Below are 20,082 nucleotides of genomic sequence, written 5' to 3' on the forward strand. Positions count from 1 at the left end.
TTTTAATTCTATTCATCATTAAAATTTAATTTTTTAATATTTTTCAATCATATTAAAATAAACTTTTATATTCTATAGTATTGAACATAGGAGAAAAATATAATGAAAAATGAGTTTCCCCCTCCTTTTCCTTTGCTTTTCTTTTTTCAAGTAAAATCCTTAATCTAAACGGACCCTAAGGGAGTGTAAAAAAAATTTCAACATATACACAACAACGTAGATTACTTGGAAGTCCAAATTCATGATTTTTCTTTTATTTCTCCTTAGTTTGATTTCCATTTATGTAGTTGCAATGCTCCTGACCCAAACATAAAGAACAACGTGGACCCAAAACGTTTCCCAGAAATATTGCAAGGCGTGGCAAATTATTATATACCCCCTTCCCTTTGCTCAAAACCCCGAGATCCCTAAAGCAATTAGACATCAGAGAGAATCAGCCCATTAAATATGGAATGGAAGGGGTAGATCTTTCACTCCTTGAAATCATCCTTGTCATCAGCAGAAATTGGGTTGTTCCTCCAAAAGACCGCTAAAGCACTCCCACCAAGCTGTAGAAAGACAATTACAGTAAGACTAGGTGAAGCAGATCCCTGAACATTAACCAACATTAACGCGAGGAAAAATAAAAGAAATGAGAATCAGTACGGAGTCCTACCGCCATGCATACGACGCTTACAGCAGAAGGGACGGCTACAAGAGGGTTTGTAAAATGTTTCTGGGCGAGCAAAAATCCAAGCGCCGAACTCTGCATGCACAAGTCGAGGGAAAACTTGTAATTACTGAGCACCACAAATCACATCTAGGATAATGCCAATTAATTCCTAAGTTCTTGATTTTCTTTTTGGCTCCTAATCATGGGAATCTTTTTCTTTTCCTTCTTTAATCTATGATATCACATACTTGATGACACGAGGTTACATGTGACAAACGCATGCAATCTCTGCATTCCAAGTATAGGGCATCATTTAATCAGCACAATAGATTTCGATCATTTTACCCTCTTCTTCTTTTCAGTTTTGATGGGTAATATCAAGACATGATTGTCCATTTCAACAGATGGCTGGAATTAGACCTCACAAAGTGGATCGGATAATCCATGATTGATTAGGCAGGCAATCGGACAAGAAAATCACAATCCACCTCAAATAGAATCAATAGATGGTTCTCTAGATTGGATGTCATGATGGATAATGGATAATGGGATAATGGGACGATGGATAATGGGATATATTATCTATCCTAACCATAGCAGTTAGAATCTTATGTTTCATGATTCGATTCATACTACGTATCAATTTCACACCAAATCAATTTGAATCTTACTAGAAAATCTAAAAAAAACTGAATCTATCGATTCACTTAGTGGATCTAACTGTTAATGGTTATTTAGTCTTTTAGCATTATTATTATTATTATTATTATTATGTGTTAGAGTTTAGTTAGTAATAAGTGTGAGTTAGTAAGGGTATTATGGTCATTCCAATTGTACTTACATATATGATAGGTGAAGCACATTAAAGGAAAGCACAATATTCTTAGTGACTTCCCCTCAAAGACCAACCAATCCCCAAGTATTTTCCCTCATGGCATCCTCTTCTCGCCAATGTCCCTCGCAACTTGTCCAGACCCTTCCTAGTGAAATCCAAGATCGCATTCTTGGCCACACCATGAACAAAGGAAACAATAGAATGATCAAAGGCCTCTAATCTCTCCTCCTCTCAAAGTTTGGTCAAGTTGATGCACCAGTAAAATATTTAGATTGGCACCCGCTTTTTCCATATATTAATGGTCTTTGGGTCCCCACATTATCCTATTTAACCTTCCCTAAAGAAGTGTTCCTTCTTTTATGGTACCTCACAATGGAATATCGAATCGGTATGATCCTACTAAATCACGGACCTATGCCTTTATTACAAACTAGAGGCAGAGACCACGCCAGTACATCTGCCTTAAGGACTGACTCTTGTTTTTTAAAACAGAAGCACAATGGGCTGAACAATTAGATTTCATATTCGGATCCCCTTACTTACTTGTCACCTTCCACCTTAAGGGTGAGATCCAAAACCAAGGAGAGAATAGGCATGTCAATATCTTTCCCATTTATTAAAGGATACGAAGTTTCAAGGAAAACCCTTTTGCGGACCCACATCTATCGTCACACAATTGGGTTGACACAAGAAAAAACCTATGCTATATTAATCATGTGTACCCAGACAAATTACCACAAGATTTGTTTAACTCAGTGCATTTCCAAGATGATGGAAGAGTCAAAAACTCTCATTATCCTGTTTTGTTTCCTCATTTTTACAGCACCTATCTGACAAACAGGCTGGCACTCTACTATGTAGAGGAGATAGGAAGTAATGGAACAATTGAGGACTTGGAAATAATGGCGGTCCACCCAACTAAAGAGGAAGATGAATACAGATCAAAAGTTGATCTCTGAAGCAGTCACATGGACAACTACTTTAACTTTTGTTGTTTTACCGTGAGTTGTCAATGTATCTTTAACTATTATTGTGTTGTGTTGTACTTATAATTAAAAATGTCAGCTTTATCTAAAATTACTTTAGGTAAAGAGTGTAGAGACCCGAAGAATTATAGTAATTAAATTATAAAAGAAAAAGAGAAGAAAAGAAAAATTCCAAAAAGGGACTCATAAGGTCTCGTTGACGAACACAGGGTTCTCATCAACGAGTATCCTTCTCGGACTCGTCGACGTGGACATGTGTCTCGTCGACGAGAATTTATCGATAAGGGGTTAGCAAAGCCTTAAGTTTGTTGACGAGGGATTCATGTTTGGCGACGAACTCCCTTCATGGACTCGTCGACAAATCCAAGTTTATAAATATGCCTAAATCGGATTTTTCAGCGAGAAATTGTGCACGAACCCTTTCTCTCTCTAAAAATCGACCCTCTCCCCTTCTCTCTACGATTCTGGCTTCGTTTTTCACTGGTTTGACGATCAGAAGCCGCCATGTTACTCCTGGGAAGATTCTCTTCAAGATTGCTGGAATAGATCGTTAATTAGACCAACTTGGGCATCATCCCAAAATTAGGGTAAGTTGAATAATTGGGTATTTTCAGTTGGATCAGGCTTATTTGAGTTTAGATTTTAAGTTATATGAGAATATACTAGAGTTTTGTAGAATAAAATTATGATGTTATGATTTCAAGATTAGGGTATTTTGGGACCTTGCAAGCATGGGTTGAGGATCTAGTGAATATTTTCAAGAGCGAATATTTTCAAGAGCCCACGTAAATTATAATTCAGAAAGTTTACGAGTATGTAGGTTCAAGGAAATATAATTAATTTATTGAAAATATGTATATATGTATTATTTCAGGATTTTGGGGATAGTACGTCGTGAGCATGAGGATTAAGTTGGAGGCGAGCCTCCCAGCTAGTTAGGTAAGGGAAATATGCTATGGTAGTAAATTTAAAAATATTATCAGTAAATTATAATATTTGTGTATTAAAGTACAAAGTTTTAATTATACAATTTTTACAAATTTAAGAACACGAGTTTTATTAATTGTGTGGCCTGAGTAGATATTTGATTAGTACAGAATTTGTATAGTTTTCAGAATATCATGATTTACAGTGCATATATAGACAAACATATTTTATAGCCAGATAATTATCAGACAAATATTTTTCAAATATTGTACAGACAGGTATTTTATAGTATTTACAGAATGTCCTGCTTTCCCAAACCATAACACTTAGACATTACAGATTATTCAGTCAGATATGACAGACAGATATTACAGTCAGATATCACAGTTATTTTAGTCAGATATTATAGTATTTTCATATCAGATTTATAGTGTTATGGTTATTTTGGAATCATGATGAAAATAGCGGGATATCTATAGAAATAGTATATACAGTATCAGACCCTGATGAATCAAGTTATGTTCAGTTAGCAGAGCACAGTACCGTTGCTATTTTCATATCAGAGTACAACCACATATCTCAGACAGTATGTGGATTCCGTCAACCGTGCCTATAGGAAGATTGCAGTCTCCCCAGTATTCTGGGTTGAGGAGGCCGGTTTGACGAGGTAGTTACTAGTTCCGAGCTTAGGAGAGGTTGCAGTTTGGCTAGACTGAGGATTGGTAGAGTATAGTTAACTTACCTGGTAGGCCAACCAGGATTAAGTCCCGCCTACGGGTCGCACAACCCTGTCATAAGGAGTTAAATCATGACATACAATTTTTCAGGGTAAAATCTCAGTTATGTATATGTATACAAATTTACAAAATATCAGCAATATAGTATGATACTATAAGTATGAAAAAGTAGAAAACTCAGATATTACAGTTATACTTTAAACTATGATAAATGCGAGTTATATCGTATATTGATTTACTAGCTTATATCGTATATTGATTTAATAGCATATTTCCTCTTACTGAGCGTTGTCTCATCCCAGTGGTTTAACATTTTTTAGGTGATCCAGGTAGGTGAGCAGATCAGGCTCGCAGATAGAGAGATCTTTTGTTTTTCCTTGTTTATAGGGTAAGTGTATTCAGGGGATTATATTTTGAGCAAATGGTACTGGGGTGATGTGTAAGTATTTATATATGGTTTGAGAATACCGAATTCTGGTATTGTAAATATGGGTGTATAACTTTATATTTTTCGCTGCATAAGTGTGTCAATTTGTGTACAGGGATACCTCAGTACCCATCTGGGGCTTGAGATGTTATAGCAAGTATTACAAGGGTATTAGAGTAATTTATATTTTTTAAAAAATGGTATAATTTTTGGGTCATTACAAAGAGAGTCTTATCTTTATCTTTATAAGCTTTATGTAAAGGAGATAAGGAAAAAGAATATGTCAGAGCATATTCTAAGATGCCATGGCATATTCCCTCACTCCTTATCTATATAAGGAGGGTTCCAGCTTCTAGCTAGGCAGAGCAAGTAAGAGCAAAAAAGTCTCTTGTAAGAATTCTCTTGTAATATTTTCATGTATACCTTTTGTTGAGTTTTTGCTTGGAGTTGTTCTTCTTTTTCTTACCTTTAACTTCTTCTTCATCAAACCATTTGTATGGTAGGTCATTAAGACATTCATTACAGGTACAGTCAATGTCAAACCAATTATGACCAAATTTGGTCATGGGTTCCTAAATTGGAAAACCATCTCCCTTAAAGTATAGGATAGAACCTGAGATCCCAAAGATGTTGGATTGGTCAAGTTGACAGAAGTGGCTGACGGTCTGATCATGATCTTCTGGTCTTTAGAACATTGATGTGGTTGCATCATCATGGTGGGAAAGACATGCTGAGGAGATAAGCTTGTTGAGGATTCCTAATCTTTTGGGAAGGAGATGTGAACATCACCATTTTTCATAATTTTATAGACTGGATCATGGAGGATGATTGGCTTAGGGATTTGGTGAAGCTACTTATACTTGGTCACCCAAGATTCTAGGAGAAGTTTTAGGAGTTCTTCCCTAGGTAGCTGCCTTGGGATGTGGACATGGCTCGGGACAAGATTAGTATCATAATTAACAAGGAGAGCATCTTGATTTTCCCGAGGGGTTTCTAGATCAAAAGAATGGTTCTGAAGTCTATAAACCATTTGATAGTGGAGGGTGGCTGCTATGGAATTAGAGATCTGGGGTGCTCCAACAATCTAGATCTAGACTTTAAGAGCAGTTCTCATATTGGATCAGAAAAAATGCACACAGAAGTTGGGGAAGACTGTGAAGCTAACCGTCCCTGCATTCAACGTTTTTTGCATAGTGGCAATGCAAGCATGCTCGTACTTATAGAACTTTGAATCGAGAAGAGCAATTCTGGAGCAAACCAGAAGGCCTTTTCTCCCATGAAAGGTAAGGTAGAACTTAACTGTACCAACATGAATATGGGTGAATCCCTAGTTAAGATACTTTCGGGGAAGTTTCAAAGAGAATTCCAGAGTAACGAACTGTTTTGCTTCAATTGCCAAGAGTTGGTGAGAGTCGAAAGGAGAAGCCTCAATGACTTCTTTGACGCTCTCAGTACAACTATCTTGCCAGTGAATTTCTTTAAAATGTTTAAAGGGTATTTGGTTTTGTCATAAATGTAATATGAGTTTGTAATATGAGGACTTTTGGTTTGGGGGACAAGGCTATCTCAGGGTACATAATCTACTTCATACATAAGATCTAGACGATCTAGGCTTGAAGTAGACGAAGATCTATGATAAGAGTTGAGAGATGGGGATGGAGTCAACATGGTTCTAGAAGACATGACTTCTTGATTGACACGATCAGAACCTCCTCACAACCTAAGAGTGAACAAATTTCTTACCCAACTTGTGAAATAAAACACAAAATCAATCCAAGTATCCATGTTCCCTATCAATCATTAGAAAAGCCAACTCTGCCCGACCAAAACACAGCCATCCACGACCTTCAAATAGGTCAAGGGCACCTTAGGTCTTAATCTCTAATGACTTCAAAGGAAAATGGATGCATGGAATGAGACCTTTAGTCTGGGTTTGTTCATCACTGTTTTGGGGTGGAGGATCCACATAGGGTGTGGCAACCACAAAGCATATTGAGTTTAGAACAACAACCTCTTCTGTGGGCAGAGAGATCCACCACTAGAGGAGTGATGGAGGCTCCGAAGGAGTCTTTAAGCTGCCATGACTCTAATACCAAATAGGCACTCAGTGTATAGGATCATAAGCAACTTATGTTTGTGGAAGATAAATTTTGTTTGTGGAAGAAAGGAACAAAATGTAATAGGAACACACGGAGAGAAATTTTATAAAGAACAAGAGGTATACATGGAACTCTTATTAAGAATGCAATGACTTTGATTGGTCTTGAGTATTTGTCAGCTAGTACCCAAAGCAGAGCAGAGGGTGACACATAGTCCCCTTTCTTGAACTGTGTTGACAATGTTTCTTGGATAGGACAAAGGTCGTGAACTTCTCTTCTATTGATGCTATCTATTAGCACTCATTGTTAATGGGTTGGATGTGAGAACATTCTAGTGGATCAGCCTGTAACTCTCGAACTCTTTATATTCATTTGAAGAGTCTAAAGGTTATGTTTATTCACATTGCTAGAAAACAAGGATAGAATCTTCATTTTGTTGGTCATCAATGGAGAATATGAATTCGATGTCGTCATCCGAATCCCAATCCCAATCTGAGACTTTGTGTAGCATCTGAATTAATTTAATTCTCTTTCGTTTCTGGGGACATCTTTTTGCATAATGCCCCTTTTGATTGCAGATGTAACATCGATGATCTTTTAATTCTTTCTCATGCTTCTTATTTCTCAGATATTTCCAGCGTTTCTCCTTGTGCTTTGATCTTTCATATTTTTTGCGGGGATAAACATCTTCCCGTTCTCTTGCTAAGCAGGAGCATTGCTTCTTTCCTTTGCACTTGATGAGGAGGTCCTTCATTTTGCATTCCTTGGTGATTTTCATTCCTGCTTTCTCGACTCTTCTATACATGTCATACTTTATGCAAAGCGCATCCAGATTCACAAAGCACTATAATATAGTTTATCAAGGGAGGTGTTTTCAAGTCTTTTTCCACTCATTTGAAGTTCTCGAAGGATCGTCAACCACTTCTGTCAACTTGACCGATCTAGCATCTCTGGGATCTCAGGTCCCCTATCCCAAATAGAGGGAGAGACCTATCATTGAGTTTAGGTCTTCTATTCTACCCAATTACTCAACATGCTATCAGAACGTGATCCAAACTAAACCCCACTCTCTTAAGCTGTCGTCGGAAAACACATTTCCCGCGGCTATCCTTCCTAGATTCACCTCCATCCCATATTATTTCACAAAATCAACCATACACCCATAAACAGACCCCTCCAACAACTCACCCCACAAAACCCCATTGCCGAAGGAGCCCCCACGTGCCCGCACTTGCCAGCCAAATGCCGACAGGGTTGACTGTTAGATTACCACTTTACCTAAAAGTTTAATCTGTTAGGTTGTGGGCCAACAATATATATCAAGATTTAACACTCCTCCATACGTGCAACCCGATAGCACGTGGAGAGATAAACACACGATAAATAGCACTCATGATAGGGAACACAATTTTTTTAAATATCACAAAATAAACGCGGACAACAAGACTAGAACTCATGACCTCCTAAAAAAATCAACTCTGATACCATCTAGAAGTGGAGAAGAATTGAAATAGTATTTCTTATTCTTTTAAAGTAAGGTACAATTGGAATGTCTTATAGACTACAAGGATAATCTAAAAGGAAAGAATGACAATTGCTAACAAATCTCCTAGAATATCTCCTAAAAATATTTACATATTTACATCAATTTCTCCTATAATCAAGGAGAGTTGACCGTATAAATTTGGAAACTTTCCAACATTGACCCCACGCGCTGGCGCGTGAGTGAATTTACCACCACCTTTTTCTTTTTTTCCTTTTTCTTTTTCTTTTTTTACTTTTTCCGTGCTCTGATTCCTTCTTTAGACTATATCATCAAGCTATTATGTCAGTTTTTTTGCTCAAAAACTCAACCTTTTCTGCCGATGCACTCGCGGCATTCTGTTAATGTCTGTTCAAGGCTTGTGAAGGCTTCTTTGTGAGTTTTTTGGAGCCGTGGTAGCATTCATATGTTCAGTTGTGAAGATGTGGCAATGCTATATCCATCGGTGAGTTGTTCACCTCAGCTGTGGCAGTGCGGCACCCAAAGAATGGTTTTTTGATGCTTTGTGAAGCTATTTATCAATTGTTAATGAGTTTATTGGGTCTGAAACAGTTGGATTTACTATGTTTTTTGATTCACTATTCTAATTCCTTCCATATACCAAAATATCAAGCTGTTGGGCATGTGTTTTTGCTCCAAGATCCAATCTTTGTTGTGACAATGCACTCATGGTAATTCGTTAGTTATTGTTCGGTGTTAGTACCGGGTATTGTATCTTTGCTAGTGGTAATTTAGTATCTTAGAAAAGTAAGAAACAAACTATGGTTGCCAAGTCAAGTGCTGAGTCAAAATATAGGGTTATGGCGCACACTACATGTGAACTTGTTTGGCTAAAGAACATGTTGAAAGAACTAGGTTTTCCACATTCTCAACCTATGAAGTTGATGTGTGATAATCGTGTTGCTATTCATATTGCCTCCAACCTTGTCTTCCATGAGCGAACAAAGCACATTGAAGTTGATTGCCACTTTATTCGAGAGAAAGTTGCACAGAAGCTCATTAGGACCACTCATGTGAAGTCTGAGCTTCAGCTTGCTGATTCGCTCACTAAAGCCTTGGGAGGTGCTCATGTGAAATTCATTTGTAAAAGCTAGGAGCATACAATATCTATGCTAGGGAGAGTGTTAATGATTATTTAGTCTTTTAGCATTATTATTATTATGTGTTAGAGTTTTGTTAGTAATAAGCGTGAGTTAGTAAGGGTATTATGGTCGTTCCTATTGTACTTGCATATATTATAAATAGAAGGAAAGACCTATCATTAAGTTTAGGTCTTCCATTTTATCCAATTACTCAACACTAACAATTTGATCTAAATCAATTGATTCACACGGTTCTAGATCTATTATATCTTGACACACCTAAATAGTTTAAAACCCATTTTCAATTTTATTGCTTTTCTGTTTCACGATTACCTTCCATTCCTTGCCTATGAGTTTTGTGCTAAAAAAGAGAGAATAGACCTTTAGGCCTTTTGTTTCCATCACAAAAACATTCTTCACTCTTGGAGTAGTGCTCTGCTATTGAGAAGAAAGAGCCGAACACTCATTAGCTAAGGAGGTACTCATGTTTTATTGTGTTGTTAAGATTCAAAAGTTGGTTTTTTAAAGTAGTTTGTTCAATTATTATCATTTTTTGAAGTAAATTACTTTTTTTTCCTTGTTAATTCAAGAAAGAATATGCATGACTTTTTTTTTTGAATTGTTGATAAACGCTCAAAGTTTAGTTTTTTTTTTTTTTTTCTCGATTCTATCCCTTAAATAGCACAAGGTTCATTTTTTTTATTAATATTTCTTGACTCATTCCCTTACTTTTCATTTGTTTAGGGAAAGCATATACATGAAATATGACTTTTTTTTTTGTCAAAATTTAATGTATTGTAATATTTTTCTTGTCCATATATCAATATGCACATATAATTTAGAATTGATTTTGGGACTTTGTACCAAATCTTACGATTCGATTTGATTCTAGATTCACAAAATTGGAGCAACGATACATGATTCAAATCCCAATTTGACAACCACAATCCTAACTACATAATTTTTTTTTTTTAAAATCTATCTCTTACGTGATACTTTGATAGCATAACATAAGAATTAAAATTGTAAAGCACAAAAGAATTAGATTGTGTAAAAAGTAAACTTAACCCTAAAAAAAAGTAGTAAATCTTATCAGGAAATTAATACTTCTTGGTGTCAAATCAAGGGCTAGAGCTTTAAGTCTTATATATATAAAGAGCAAATTTCTAGACATGTCCTGTACCAACAGGAGCAAGTGTACGCCATTTGGCTCTAGAATGGTATGGTAATACCTCATATTTCATACTACCCCCAACTGTTGGATATTTGTTATTTCAGTGATTCATGATCAATGTCTGTGAATACCAAACATAACAACTATATATGATGATGATCTATTTTGATTAATTAAAAAAATATAGAACAAATAAAAAATTAACTTTTCATAAATGGATTGAATGAATATATTCACATACAAAGTATCAATTTGAAATTTTCCATGGAGCACATTGCACCAAAAAAGAAGGAAAAATAAGATTGCAAAGATTCTATTTCTAAACAACAATTTAGAATATTTCAAATTGGTGTCATTAAGAATGAAAATTATTAATTTAATAAAAAACAACTATGCCTAGCGTGGCAATAAACAAAAAAGAAAAAAGAAAAAAAATGAGTTTTAAGCAGGTTAGGTGGACATAACTGGAAACATGTGACCCATTGTTACCAGGGTCATGTGACCCCCTTTGGAACTACAATTTGGGTCGAATGTCTCAACGAGCATTTGAAATCTTCTGTCAAACCAAATTGAACTGAAACAAAACTGATTGATTTCGATTCGGTTCAGAAAATCAGGAACCGAATGTTTCAGTTCTATTTTGGTTGTGTTTTATGAAACCGAAAGAATCAAACCAAATCGAAAAGGCATATTCAGTTACCAATTGAAATTTCCAAAGAACATAATTGATTGAAATTTTCATTTTTTTGAACATCTTCCTAAAAATTCAATTCAACAATCATTTTATAGAAGACATATCCAATTGTTTTTCCAATAAGAATTCCATTGGGCAATTTTTCTCATTAAATTGGTATAATTTAACAAAGTCCGCTTTAATTTTTAGTTGGCATAATCAAGGAGCATTATGAGGCCAAAATGACCAACACAAACCGAACTGAATCAAACTGAATATTTCAGTTTGGTTTTAGACCATCATTCAATTCATAAATATTAGGAACCAAATAATTCAGTTTAGGTGTAGGATTTTTCAAAAAACTGACCGAACCAAACTGATTGCAACCCTAACTGCATTTTTTTTGCATTTCAGATCGCAGTTACTGCAAACCCAAACTCTAGTCCTGCCCAAGGAAACATGAAAAAATATACAGAAAATTTGAAGTTTGAGAGTCAGAGGAAGGAAGAAGGAAGAAAAAAAAATCCTATGGTCATTGTGGATCTCTTCCTCTCAGTAGAAGGTGAGGAAGAAGTGACCTAATCCGTGGCTTTGAGAACTCTCTCTTGATTAAAGATTCTCTCATGTAACATGTATCAAGTACCCCAATCCCGTATCCATAACACACCCTATAACATACCATGTCCCAGATAACTATGATTTAACCTTACCAGCATAACTTTGCATTGGGATTCTTCTCAACCACATTTGATTTATTTAAGTTGAGATCGATTATGAAATGGATTAAGTGGATCAGACTCAGATCAAACAAGCATACTCTTATCCATTTTGCAAAATGATTCCATAACATTAAATTTGGGGCTATAGCCTATAAGCATGGTTCAAAAATTTAAGAGTGATCGAATGTACTCATCAAATCTTTATATCCTGATTACCCAAGAAGAACAAATTTATTTATGAAAAAAATAATAATTACCTGCATCCCACATTCTATGGAAATGGTGCGAGAAGTAGATTCACCAAACGATGTTCTCGAAACCAAATAACCAAGGGCAAATGCAGCAGCATGTAGGATAGCCACAGGTAATACTAATTGGGCTCCTTGGGTTTTAAGGACATCTGAAACTTGCCCAATCTTAAGAACATAATTATCAAAATCAGTCCTTTCAATATAAAACAGTAGTTAAAAAGATAGGACACTGAATTTCTCAAGCTAACCATATGAATTAAATTCCATTGCAAATTCGAAAACTCACAGGGCTTGCACAAAGTAGGGTTGTGAGGATAACTCCAATTAAAGGCGTTACTGTGACGATCTTTGAAGTGAATTTTGGGAAAAGCTCGTTCAAAAGCACTGCCATACAAAAAAAAAATTAAAAGATTAAAGATATACATTAGGATGCAATTCCGCTAGTGGCAAGCTCTGCATAAGAACCATGTCAAATTTCAGGACAATCAAATTTAATGGAACCGGCATTTAAGCACCTAGTTACCTCCAACAACTGTTGGTACTAAAACAACCTGAAAAGTGCTGATGGCCAGACCCTGCAAATAAAATTTTAGAAAAGACAAAAATAAGAAAGGTTTTTATTTAGTCATTGTGGAAAAACACAATATTATGTCAAGTTGGTCATGCATTAAAAGAGAGGTGAGCAATGGGGGAGGCAGCCTATAGAATTAGTTGCTTTTACCTTGTTATTTCAAATCTCAATTCAACTTTGAGTAGAACAAGATGACTCTTAAGTCATTGTTTCAGCTCGAACTCCCCACTTTTCACCAAAACTCTCCTCCTCTCTTTTCCAAAACATAAATCAACTATCAAGCAAACCTATTATATGTTAAGGCCATATGCATCAGACTGGCTTGATGGCCAATTCCTGATTGGGTCCAAATATGCACCTATAAAACATGCTAAATTGCAGACAAGGAGGTAGTTTGTCACAGCCAACTCTACCATTGGCATGTCATCTGGTCAGCTGTCCCCATGGCCTTAGCAAAATTATATCAAAATCAAGGTTCATATATTATTAAGCAGATCTATACTTACTGCAGCATCAACTGGAACAAGCTGACCTGCAAGAAGCTTAGTTAGAAGTGGTGTCATAACAATAGCTCCTACAGTCGAACACCTGCAGATATTCCAAAGAAAAAAACTAGCCTAGTTGGATGATGCAACACATATTGGCAAGAGGGAGCATCAGACAATAAAAGAAAACAAAGATAAAATTTTGGAAAGGGAAAACTAAGCAAAACACTATCATGGTTCATTGGTTCTCAATCCAATCATGCCAGCTGTCCAAATATTGTAAGATGGAGCCTTTTAATGAGAAAAACTTACATGGGACGATCCCTCCACGTAAGATTTGGAACCCTCCAATGACAAGGTATTGTATTAATGTTCAAACCCACTATAGTGATGCAGGGCCCAAATCATTGGGATCCATACCAAGCAATTCCTGTCAACTATACGAGTCCAAATGCTAACGTGGCATCTTGTGATTGGAGGGTTCCAAATACTATATGGAGGGACTGCTCCTTGCAAGTATTTCTTGCCTTTACACAGATTATAGAATAAATTTGACAAACAAAATCTCAAATTATGCCAAAAAAATCCTGCCAAATGTGATCCCCACCTATTTCCCCCCGAAATGATGAAAACTCTACCTCTAAAGATGCCCCAATATGTCTGGATCAAGGAGATGCAACTCATGCTCAGTGACTCAAATGGACTTGGAAGTAGGGCAATCAGTCCCTTTATGAGATATGTATGTAATCACCATGTGTAGACATAACACTGTCCTCTAAAATACTCTCAACATGATTAGTTGACAGCGACACAAAAGTCGGAAAAGCAGGAACTGCAGTCAACAGAAAAAAACAAGGAGAGGTATCTAAATGTGTAAAGGGAGACTCAAATATGCCTCGGTAAGAAATCCAGTCCTCAACATTGAAAGGAAAACTAACGCTTATATGTTATTGTGGTTCAAGCAACAAAGCATTAGGGCCAAGGACTCAATGGGTGGGCATCAATTTCTTAAAAAATTGTGTAGTATGCTTCAGACATATACTACCATTAGACAGTCACCCTCATTAGCAGCTATTTTATATCGTGCATTATTTATTGCAATCTTTTGCAAACTATCAGCATGAATGCCATGAATGGGTCATGCAAAAAAATCTCAGATGGATGGCCATAAAGGTGGAAGCTTGATAAGGTCAATAGGATGTCAAGGTAGAGAAATCATGGATACCCTTAAAAGGCTGATTCACTGATCACATGCAACTCCATGGCATGCAACAACAAAACCCAAGTTCCAAGTTTTATCTTCCCACTATGCACCTAAGTCAATAAAGCCCTCCTCACTTTCAATAAAGTCCTCCTCGGGAAGTGGTTATGGAGGTTCATGAAGGAGAAAACCACTTTTGGTGGGATGTTATTGTTTCTAAATTTGGGTTTCAGCGTAATGGTTGGACAACACAAAATAGTAAGGGACCTTATAATGGAAGTATGGAAATTTATGAGGAAAAGATGGGATATTTCTTCCAATTTGTGACCTTTCAAGTAGGAAATGAGGGCCAATGTTTACTTCTGGCATGATATATGGTGTGAGAACATTAATCTTAGAGTTGTCTTTCCTTTATCTATAGCTTGGCTTACATAAAAATGCCCTTATCAGTCATCATCTCCAAATCACTGTTCAGGCAACTTTTTGGAAAATTCCCTTTACTAGGAACGTGGCAGATTGGGAACTTCATGCGCTCTCCTACTTTTATAGATTTCTCTATAATTTCCGCTACCGAAACATCCCCAACGAATCAAAATGGGCTTTGGACAAAAAATGGTGCTTTCAATGTTAAATTCTTTCTACAAGAAGCTCTCAGTGATGAGAACAAATTGAAATAACTCCCCTTGGATTCACATTTAGAGGACAGCAGCCCCTACAAAGGTTGCCTTTTTTGTTTGGAAATATTTTAACTTTTGACAATTTGTAGAAAAGAGGCTTACAGTCACAAATAAGTATTTTCTTGCATGGCTGATGCAGAATCAGTCAACCACATTCTTCTCCACTGCCCCTGGACAAGGAACTTGTGGAATTTGGTTCTATCCTTGACTGTACAGGGAACAGCAGTGGGTTATGAAAAATTCAGTTGGAGGGGAGACTTGGGCTTGGAAAGGCATCAGATCACAAAGGAGAAGTGAAAGGCTCTGAACCTCATCCCTCTCACCATCTTTTGGTATGCTTGGAAAGAAAGAAATAAGATAGCCTTCAAAGATACAACTACTCCACTTCAGATTTGCAAAGAGAAGTGGATTGCTGTTGTCTCCAACTGGCTTAGCAAGCAAATTGTTAATGATCATAATGTGATCCTTGATGTTTGTGACACTCTACAGAGTGATTGACGTTTTGTACCATGGGTTGGCATCCCCTTGATGCCTTGCTAATATAATTTTCTCTTTACTAACCATTGGGTGCAAAATAAGTTCCATAGGGTCTTCAAAAATTGCCAAAAACTTCATAGCCCTATTAGATACTATTGAAGTGGGCAAATTATGGAGTCTAACAACCTAATGAAAGTATTATCACTGGTACATGGAATGAAATGAAACTCATCATAAGATCCATTTAGGCCAGCGTTCAACTCATTAGCCTTGGATGATTGGAAAGTATGACATTAGAATTTGAACAACCCAGGCGACATCTTTCTTTAATGGGCATAGTGTCATCACATTATTATATGAGGGTATTTTGGGGTTTCCACATTGGGGCTACACACATATATAAATATATATACTTGTAGCCGAGTTGAAACCCTAAGAGCAGTTTCATTGTGAAATCAGAATAGGTTTTCTGTATTTCTTGAATGAATAATTTGTACAAGCCGATACATTATACTTATAATACAATCGAGTATGCTAAAGATGGAAACAATCTCTTAAAAATAATCTCTCTCAATAATAGACAATTCTCTACATAAATATCCCCTAAATCACTCCAAGACACTCGGGATTTCTACACTCCCCCTCAAGTTGGATCATAGATATTGATCATATCCAACTAGCAGATGAAATCATCAAAACTCCGTCAGGCTAACCCTTTGGTAAAGATGTCTGCTATTTTTTCCTTGGTAGGAACATAAGTCATACAAATGGTTCCTTCTTCAACCTTTTCTTTGTCCTGTCATGTTGAATTGGATTGAGAGAGATACTAATGGATGTTTTGTTATCACGGTAGAGTTTGATAGGGAATTTCATCGTGATATGTAGTTCTTCCAAAAGTTTCCGTAACCACAATCCTTCACATATCCCTTGTGCAACTACCCTGAACTCAACTTCAGCACTACTTCGAGCCACTACATTATGTTTTTTACTCCTCCACGTCACCAAATTTCCCCATACAAAGGTGCAATATTCGGTGGTAGACATTCTATCTTCTGCTAATCCTGCCCAATAAGCATCTGGGAAAACTTCTACTTCCTTGCTTTCACACTTCTTGAAGAAGAGCCCTTTGCCTGGAGAACCCTTGAGATACCTGAGAATCTTGTACACAGCCTCTAGGTGAGTCTCCTTTGGCAAATGCATGTGTTGGCTTACCACACTTACTGCAAATGCGATGTCGGGTCTGGTATGTGATAGATAGATTAATTTACCAACCAATCTCAAATACCTCTCCTTTTCAACTGATATTCCATAGTCTTCAACTCTCTTTACTGTTTCAATGGGGGTTTCACTAGGTTTGCATCCAAGCATACCAGTTTCGGTTAGGAGATCAAGGATATACTTTCACTGAGAGACACTGATACCCTTTTTTGATCTAGCAACTTCCATTCTCCCCCTGAAGAGAGGGCTTTTGGAAGTAAGGAATGGTTTCAAAGAACGTGACATCAAGGCTAACAAACAATTTTTTTTTGGGATCATAACATCTGCAGCCATCCTAACTAGGAGAGTAACCAATAAAAATGCACTTAATGGCACGAGGTTTCAATTTATCCCTATTGTGAGCATGAACATGTACAAATGCAGTAGACCCAAAAATTTTTAGGGAGAGATTGGAGTTGAGCCAAGAGTTAAGAAAACATTCTTGGAATTTTTGGAGAGGAGTGGCAAAAGAAAGAACCCGACTAAGCATTCTATTAATGAGATATGTAGCGGTTAAAATGACATTGCCCCAAAAATATTTTTTCATATTTGTAGTGAACATCAATGCCCGAGCTACTTCAAGAATATGCCTATTTTTGCATTCAGCAACCCCATTTTGTTGAGGGGTATCCACACAGGAACTTTGACAGATGATTCCATTTTCTTGAAGATAATTTCCCAAGATATTATTGGAATATTCTGGACCATTATCAGTACGCAAGATTCAAATATGAGTTTGGAATTGTGTTTGAATCATGGAGTGGAAATTGATAAAAATAGAACGGACTTCAGTTTCACCTTTCAATAGGTAAACCTAACAAATACGAGTGTGATCATCAATAAAAGTAACAAACCATTGCGTGTGAGTGCGATTAAGAGAGCGTGAGGGCCCCCATAAATCACTATGAATCATAGTAAAAGATCTAGATGGTTTGTATATGGATTTTGAAAAGAAATTACGTTGGTGTTTTGCAAGTTCACAAATCTCACACTGAAAATCAGAAGATGTCTTATTTGAACAAATGGAAGGAAATAAACGTTTTAAGTATTGAAAATTTGGATGACCCATCCTAGAATGTCATAACAAAATTTCACTATCCTTAGAAACAGATGCAAAATCACAAATAGCAATTTGACATTGTTCACTCATATTCGCCTCCTCAAAGTAGTAGTCCTTTACACTCCTTAGCACTGCCAATCGTCTTCCCCGATGATAGGCCTTGAAAAACACAGTGAGAGGAAACGAATTTAGCAGAGCAATTGGAATCTTTTGTCAACTAGCTAATGGATAACAAATTACAAGACAACCTAGGGACGTGTAGAACAGATTCTAGAGTTATAGAATCAGAGATTCGAATACTCCTTTTGCTTGCAACAGATGAGAGTGATCCATCTGCAATTTTAACTTTCAAATTTCCAGCAAAAGGTGAATAGGATGAGAACAGATGATAGGTTTCGGTCATATGATTAGAGGCACTAGAATCAATTACCCATTATGATTTTTAATGAGAGATGGTATTTAAGGCTATCAAAAAATTGCTTCAGTGGGCTAAAAAACCAAAAGGAATACGTGCGGAAGACTGACCCGATACTTGAATGGTAGAGAACATTTTATAGAGTTGCTCCAACTGTTTTGGATTGAACGTGCCACTTGAAGTGGAATTATTATTTTTCTCACCTTGTGGTTTCTCAGCTGGGTTATCAATAGCAGCTAGGTAGCCACGATTTTTAGGATTCTGCCTCGGCTTCCAATTTGCGGGCTTCCCATGTATTTCCTAGCAATTATCTTTTGAGTGGCCCAGCTTGCGGTAGTGCTCACACTAAGGTCTTCCTTTGTGCGTTTTTTGGCTTGTCCCAACAAGAGTTCCTCTTGAAATGAGGGCAGATATTTCGGGCCCATTGTTTCCGATCAGAATCGGCTCCTTCAACATCACTTTGCACCGGTTCTCCTCTCGCCTCACCTCCGAAAAAACTTCTTGAGTTGAAGGCAGAGTACGTCGGCCGAGAATCCTCCCTCACACCTCGTCCAAGTCTCAATTGAGTCCGGCCCAAAATTCGAAGACTTGTTCATTCTCAAGTCTTTTCTTGTATCAGGCACTGTCTCCAGGGTATTCCCATTCTTCCTCAATGCTCAAGTCGAATTCTTGCCAGAGATTCGTCATCTCCATATAGTAGTCTGTGACTTCTCTTTCTCCTTGCCGCATCTGCCATAGCCGAGTTTTGATCTCAAAGATTTGAGAGTAGCTTTCAACGTCTGAGTATGTCTCTCGAACAGCATCCTAAACGTCCTTCGTCGATGGTAGGAACAAATAGGTCTTGCCAATTGAAGGTTTCATGAAGTTCACCAGCCACGCAGTCACCATGGAGTTCTCCGACTTCCACTTCTGCAGAGCTGCAATGTCGATTGAATCAAGCTTCTTCTTCTCGCCAGTAAGGTAGCCTAACTTTCCTTTGTTGTCAATCACGAGTTTGATTAACTGAGCCCATTCACGGAAATTCTTTCCGTTCAATCTCTCCACCGAGAGTGGGAAGGACGAGTTGTCTAGCCCATTCGAATTCAAGGTGGGGGTGGCTTCAGTCTCGCTGTCAAGAGCTTCAGAGGTGCTCGACCCTCTACTGTTGACGAGTCCTATTGAAATCCTGAGTATCCTTGGGTATATTGAGTAAATTAGGAAAGTAGTAAATGTAGAAGATTGTATATTATTCTGATGAAGATTGTTTACTTATTTAGAATCTTTGATTGTATTATATATTGTAAGATTGGGATGTACAAAATGTTCAATTGAAGAAATTAGAGAAATTGAATTCTGTCTTCATGGTATTAGAGCTAGGGTTTCTAAACCTTAGCTAACTATGGCCAGCGGCATTGTCAATAGTAGAGGATTGACTTCCTCTGAAAATCTCGATAGCGACTCGAAAGCCACATCCATTGGGGGTTCGAATGGGCTAGAAAACTCAGCCTTTCCACTCGTAGTGGAGAAATTAAATGGAAAAAATTTTCGTGAGTGGGCTCAATCCATCAAATTGGTGATTGAAGGAAAAGGGAGGTTAGGATATCTTACCGACGAAAGGAAGAAACCAACCTCTACCGATGTTGTAGCTCTACAGAAATGGAGGTCCGAAAACTCCATGGTTACTACTTGGCTTGCAAACTCGATGAAGTCGTCAATCGGGAAGATCTAATTGTTCTTGCCAACGGCGAAGGACGTTTAGGATGTTGTTCGTGAGACGTATTCCGACATCGACAATTACTTTCAGATCTTCGAAATAAAGTCTCAACTGTGGCAGATGAGGCAAGGCAAGAGAGAC

General features: G+C 37.2%; 1 protein-coding gene across 4 annotated transcripts in view; it reads right to left on the reverse strand.

Moving 5' to 3' along the window:
- Nucleotides 1–221: 221 nt before the first annotated feature.
- Nucleotides 222–20,082, reverse strand: part of LOC131158115 (sodium/pyruvate cotransporter BASS2, chloroplastic) — a 68,891-nt gene continuing 49,030 nt past the window's right edge. For 2 of the 4 annotated variants that reach the window (XM_058112726.1, XM_058112727.1), the window contains exons 8-14: nt 13,183–13,264; nt 12,629–12,680; nt 12,392–12,489; nt 12,112–12,270; nt 4,143–4,188; nt 656–745; nt 222–548 (exon numbers count right to left, since the gene is read on the reverse strand). In XM_058112726.1, coding sequence (XP_057968709.1) covers nt 496–548; nt 656–745; nt 4,143–4,188; nt 12,112–12,270; nt 12,392–12,489; nt 12,629–12,680; nt 13,183–13,264 — 580 coding nt within the window. In that variant the 3' untranslated portion in view covers nt 222–495. The remainder of the gene's footprint in view (nt 549–655; nt 746–4,142; nt 4,189–12,111; nt 12,271–12,391; nt 12,490–12,628; nt 12,681–13,182; nt 13,265–20,082) is intronic. The other 2 variants (XM_058112728.1, XM_058112729.1) reach the window with 1 other exon arrangement.

This window comes from Malania oleifera, chromosome 6 (assembly GCF_029873635.1).
Source record: "Malania oleifera isolate guangnan ecotype guangnan chromosome 6, ASM2987363v1, whole genome shotgun sequence".
Classification (NCBI taxonomy): Eukaryota; Viridiplantae; Streptophyta; class Magnoliopsida; order Santalales; family Ximeniaceae; genus Malania; species Malania oleifera.